Source organism: Lolium perenne, chromosome 5 (assembly GCF_019359855.2).
Source record: "Lolium perenne isolate Kyuss_39 chromosome 5, Kyuss_2.0, whole genome shotgun sequence".
Lineage (NCBI taxonomy): Eukaryota > Viridiplantae > Streptophyta > Magnoliopsida > Poales > Poaceae > Lolium > Lolium perenne.
The window spans coordinates 217219248-217225543 of record NC_067248.2 but is presented as its reverse complement, the minus strand read 5'-3'; the positions used below and the strand labels follow the sequence as shown (position 1 = coordinate 217225543).

General features: G+C 47.5%; 1 protein-coding gene across 1 annotated transcript; it reads left to right on the top strand.

The window, feature by feature from the left end:
- Positions 1–4946: 4946 nt before the first annotated feature.
- LOC127304089 (uncharacterized) lies at positions 4947–5747 on the top strand. The gene has a single exon (XM_051334799.2). It carries the CDS (start codon positions 5051–5053, stop codon positions 5471–5473), a length of 423 nt encoding a protein of 140 aa, XP_051190759.1. The 5' UTR covers positions 4947–5050; the 3' UTR covers positions 5474–5747.
- Positions 5748–6296: the final 549 nt, after the last annotated feature.

Sequence of the window (6296 nt, the reverse complement as noted above, 5' to 3'; positions counted from 1 at the left end):
ATCTGTGGGATATTGTGTACATTTTAGGAAAACTGCAAGTAATTGTAGGAAGATTGGGTAATCTGCATGATGTACCGTATGATCTGTGGCATTATTTTGATATGAAAACTGCAAGTAATTGTAGGAAGATTGAGTAATCTGTGGGATATTGTGTACATTTTATTTATAACATGCATGGAGTTAAATGTCTTGCCTTATGTCTTTAGATGGATCAAGATAAGACACCTAAGGCACATTGGGATGCACTGTCCACTACAATATTTTGTGAAATCTGCAAGGAGCAAAAGAAAAAAGGAAATAGGCCAACTGCTTTCCTTAGTCCGGAGGGGTACAAGAATTTAGGTAGAGAATTTGGTATTAGGACAGGGAAAAACTACACGAAGCCACAATTTAAAAATAAATGGGATTCAACGAAGGCATTGTACCAAGCATGGGTGTACTACACTACCAAAGCTACTGGACTTGGTTGGGATCCGGTGAAGCAAACAATGGCGCATGAGAGGCTACAGGATTCTAGGTTTACACCTCATTTCAATGGCGCAATTGGTGCAATTGATGGGACACACATACCCGTCATTGTGCATGTTGCTCATATAGTGAACCATGTTGGTCGCCTTGGATATCCCACAAAAAATGTTATGGCTGTTTGTGATTTTGACTTGAGGTTCACCTCCATAGTTGCAGGATGGCCAGGTTCCGTGCATGATACGAGGATATTCAAAGATACATTGCTTAAGTTTGAAGCAAATTTTCCTCATTCTCCTCCAGGTATATGTTAGGATTGTGCATTCTTCGTTACATGATATTGGTGCCATATATGCTAGGACTAACTTGTGTTTTTTTCCAGGAAGATACTATCTTGTTGATTCGGGTTATCCCAATCAAGATGGGTATCTTTCACCGTATACATGAACCAAGTATCATCTTCCTGAGTTCAGACTAGCTGGACCCCGGTCTGGGAAGCAAGAAATATTCAACCATGCTCATTCATCTTTGCGGAATGCTATTGAGAGAGTATTCGGGGTATTGAAGCAGAAATGGTGTATCTTACATGGCATATCAAGTTACTCGATAGAGAAGCAGACATAGATTATCATTGCATGTCTAGCACTACATAACTTCATTCGCGATAGTCAATTGTTTGATCTACACTTCTATCGATGCGATAATAATGAGAACTATATGCCTCCGGGGTATGTTAGTTCCACATCAGCCGGCAATGTGGGCAATGATTTGGGAGATGATCATGTTAGCATGAACAACACTCGTGACAACATAGCTAACACTTTGTTCGCATCAAGGGGAGGTGGCTAGGTGTTGAGAACACTTCTAGCTCTTTTGGGTCCATATGGACAAGTCTTGTAATATACATCTAGATCTTTTCAAACTTGTTGCTCTTTTGGGTTCATATGGACAAGTCCTGTATATTTAATATGAACAAGTTTTCTGACATAATTAAATTGACGCAATTCAATCCTTAAGCATGGAAATCATGTTAAAACACTCAGAATTAGCTAATTCCTCTCAAATCGACATTTATAGAAGTTCATCAGCATTCAGGGGCATTTCAGACATTTCATCCTTCTTACCAGCAACAGCAGCCATCCACAGCACTCCTACCAAACATCAAATCTCTGCTTCTCATAGCTGCTTCCTACAACTGCTTTTACACAACTCAACAGCTACAACTGCTTTTCAAAAGTTGCAGCCCAAACAAACAGGGCCAATCACCCTTTTGTGCACTGCATATGCGCCAATGCAGCAAAATGCTGCAGAAAGAATGACGTTTTTCTTTTCTAATTAGTGTCCATGACTAAGTACGTCACAAAATAGATTATTAGTATATGTTTATTTATATTCGCTTTAGTTTCACAAAAGATGAGAACCGTCTTTGGAAGGGGTGAAGTCTAGACATGACTCTCCCAACCGTAAATCAACTTCTATTGGTCATATTTACATATACAATCACCCTTCTGACCATCCAATACATATAAATTATTTTTAATTTTGACTTTTGTTATCCTTGTAAAGAAAACTTCGCCTATCACTTTCGGGCGGTGATCGGGAGTGTGCAGCTCAAGATTCAACAAAAGACCTGGTTTTTGTCATATTTTTCGTTAATTAAATGGACACCTTCTTCTTAATTAATGGATGAGGCAAAGCTTGTGTCTTCGTTAAAAAAGAGTTTTAATTTGGCAGTGAGCAAATATCACAAAATTATAACTAATGTGACTAGTTTCACAAAACCAGAAACGATTTTTTCCCCGCCCCTTCAATTTTTTGGGTTCTCAAATTTTGTTTTTTCTCCATTTCCAACAACCCGAGCCCACAAGTAAGCCGCCACACATACATCCATTACCAATTACGATTCCACGCAGAAAGAAACAACCACGTATCTCCCATGAGGGGCAGCCCGGGCGTAATCCTAGAGCTACCACCATCCACTTCCCCTCCCCACACCCCCGACGCTGTCGAAGGACTCCGCCGGTCAAAGGCCACACGACTGACGGTGGTGGCGGGCTCTCATCCCCTCATGCGACCGGAGGCGGCAGCGGGGGCCGCTCATTCTCACGTGGTGGGATCTCTGGTCGGAGCTTCGCATCGGCACTAGATGACGTACCTATTCCGGCGAAGATGGACACTAGGGCGGCGACCCGGGCTTCCTAGGCGTCTCCAACGGCCGCTGTGGCCATGAGGGTGGCTAGATCGAGGGCTTCAATGCGCCTCCGCGTGGTGTGGGTGGTGGTGGCGGTTCCCGTTGAGATATATGGCCTACCGTAGGGAGCAGGTGGCAACAGTGTGGGGGTCCGACTATCTACCTAATAAAGGTGACGGTCCTAGTGCTTCCTCGCATCACAACAACGATCTGCATGATCGGTCCTCCTTGATCTGGGCATCCGTATCAACATACATGGCTTCATGAGTGTGTGGCGTGAAGCTCTGCAGTTTGTTAACACTATGGGACATGTCGGTATCTCGATTTCCACGATGTAGACAACGGTGGAGAAGGTCTTGGTGGCTGAGATTGGAGGACCATTAATTACGGATGGGGCCTTGGAGGCAATGTAGGCTTTACTGCATAGGTTGGTGCTTGAATTTGGCTTGCGAGACTTTCCCGCCCACTTTGGACACAACACATGTGAGTCTGATGTTTGATAACTTTAGGAGCAGCAGTGGCAAGTGGAGCGGCAACATTGGAGTTGTTAGCTCAGACTTCTCGAAGGTGAAAACCTAAGATCTTGGATCGGGCAACGATGGCGCTTGCACATTGTTCATTTCTTGGAGGCATTATTTTTTGAGACCCCTTTTTTTGTATTCTAGGTGTTATCTTTGGTGTTGGTTTGTGTGCTGCTGCTGCTGCTGCGAGGAGTTGATCACTGTGGTGGGGCCTTTGTTGGTGCAGAGGCCGGGAGTAATTGTTTTCTCCGCAACGTTAATATATTCCCTTTATCGAAAACATGAACATGTTAGATGAGGTGGTTATCTCCATTTTTCCTACGGACCAAACATGAAGTGAATTGAACAAGGTATTTTCATATCTTTGTAACCTCCCGTCCAAAATTCGACCCAGAAAAATCAAATTACTTAAGTAAAATGTGAAAAGCTTCAAGGAGTGCAGTACAAGTTCACCGACCTGGATTAGCTACCATAGTTTTTCAGATTAAGATGATCAAAATATAATTGAATTTTTCCCAAGAAGTGATCGAACTTTGAAAACTTCCAAGCAACTAAGAAGAGCTAAAAAAAATATTAGTTTACTCATTACATGTAGTTTGAATGACTGGATCTTTCCATTTTTTTTAAAGTTCATTTTAAACAAATATTTGGAGAAAATTGCAAAAACATGAAAATCAAAACTGTTCAAGTCCGATCTAAGCGGAAAAGAGAGAGAGAGAACCATCTCACATGCACCTGAATAGTGGGTACATATCGCCGGAAACTTTGTCAAATTGACTAAATTGTGAGATTTGGATTCTATGAAACTACTTACCCTAAAACATTTTGCGCATCGATATAAAATTTGGTGTAAAAAACAAATATAATACATCAAGAAATATTAATTTGTTTGTGTTTTCTTGAGTGGATGATTTTTTGCCAAGTTGATGCTGAAATGTAGAAAGAAAACATGGACATAAGTTAAGTTGCCAGTGCATCAAAGGCACCATTTGGCCAAACTCACAAATACAATGCACCGAGAGAGAAGAGTTCGTGTTTTGTTGAGTGGATGATTTTTTTTGCCAAGTCGATGCTGAAATGCGGAAAGAAAACATGGACATAGTTTGCGATCTCCAGAAAGCAAAATTAGGCAAGACCAAACGTGTAGAGAAACCCATCCCACGGCCGCGTGAAACCAAAAAGGAAAGTCATGAATACTCACCATAATTTATGTGCGCAGCTGTTTTTTGCAAGAGAAATTAGGTGGAAAAATAGTTAAAAACTTGCCGTTCGGAAGTCAGAAGGAGAACCGAGGCGAGAACCAACCTCAAGTTGGGTGGTTAGGAGGGTGGTTGTACCCCCAGCCCACCAGAGTTCAAATCCCAGATTTGACATCTGTGTGTCTCATTAAGGCGGAATATTCATTCAGTGGGAGGCGACGTTTCCGTCGACAGCGAGGCGCCAGTGGTGACTTCGTCAATTTCAAGATCCCCGCCGGCTCAGTCTTTCGGAGGTGCTCATAGGGGTAGGGTGTGCGTGTGTGCGTTCATGGGGGTGAGTGTATGCGCGTGTTTGTGAGCGTCTGCGTTGTACTGTGTTTCTCAAAAAAAAAAAAGGAGAACCGAGGCTTCCGAACAAACAAAGCTGTTACACAGGCGCGTCACCGCCGTGAGATGCATATCCAACGGCTGCTCTAGACAACGATAATTTCACCAAGGCCCCTGATACAACCTGTAATTCTGCATCGCAATCCCGTCCTCTACCCCTTTATAACCTCGCGTGCCAATACCGTCTCGGACACCATTACAGTACGCCACCACCTCAAGCAAGAGCAAGGCCAGCCCACCCAAGCACAAGCACAAGCTGCCCTTGCTCTCACACTCGCTCAGCTCCAATGGCGCGTGTCCAGCTGGTGGCTCTGGCCCTGACGATGCTCTTCGCCGCCACGGCGGCCCAGGCCCCGGCCGCCACCCCGACGCCGGCCCCCGTGTCCGCGCCTCCGACGCCGATGATGCCGCCACCGACCCCGGCACCGGTGTCTCCCCCCGTCGTGGCCCCGGCCATGCCTCCCCCGGCGCCGGCGCCCCTCGCGCCAGCACCCGCCGCACCAGCTCCCGCCCCCGTGGTCCCTGCCCCGGCTCCCATGGCCATGGCCCCGACCCCCGAGATGAGCTCGCCGCCGGCGCCCGCCCCCGAGGGCCCCGCCCCCGCCCCGTCCAGCGCCGACGTGCCCCCGCCCAGCGCCGCCACCGGCGTCCACCCCGCCGCCGCGTGGGTCGCCACCGCCGCCCTGGCCGCCGCCGCCGCCTTCTACTGATGATGAGGGATCCGCGGCAGATCGGCTGCTGCATCGCTACGAGTATTTAATTCACCCGTCCATTCCAGGGACTCATTTATTCTTGTATTGAGCTGTTGATCCTTTCTCCTTCTGCTATTCGGCATTCGATTCATCGGTGATCGGTAGGACACTCTCTGTGTCGTATGTGTGTGTGTGGGTGCGTGGGGGTGGACAGATTGTTTCGGTTTGGTTGGTTGTCTGGTGGTGTTCTCCATTGTATGTACAATCCCCCGTTAATTCATTTCGCCATGTATGATCCTCTCTCCATCTCTAGTCCTGTACCTGCAGCTTCGTCGAGTAGCTAGCTCCAGCAGATCTGATCCCGAAGAGGCAGCGTACGCACGTAGCTTGCAGACGCTCGTGCTCGTTCGTACGCCGATCACGGCCCAGCGTACGATCGAGCGAGCCTGAGACGAATGGATCTGTCTGCGCGAGGCGCACTGTGCTCTCCAGATCTGGTCTGGTCTGGTCTCCTTTAAAAATAAACCTCCCTCCACGCTCCACCGGCGGTATCTCGAGGAAACTTCGGTGATCCTTTGAAACGGAGCCGCGTGGGCAACGGCCTCCGATTGGTGGCCATGGCGAAATGCGCAGTAGTAGCAGCGTGGTAGGGCGTGGGCTGGCAGCACGTGCCCGTGTGCGTGTCGAAGACGACGATCCGACGATCTGCGTGCGGCGCCGATCGAGGGGAGGACGGTGGGCTCTGGCCCTGCCGCCGCGGCAGCACTGCGCCGATGCTCTGGTCTCTCGTGGATGATGCCACGGCGCGTCATCTATTGCAGGAGAGCAGAGCAGGGTACGA

Excerpts from the sequence above, each read along its gene's own strand:
- LOC127304089 (XM_051334799.2), top strand. The coding sequence starts at position 5,051 with ATGGCGCGTGTCCAGCTGGTGGCTCTGGCCCTGACGATGCTCTTCGCC.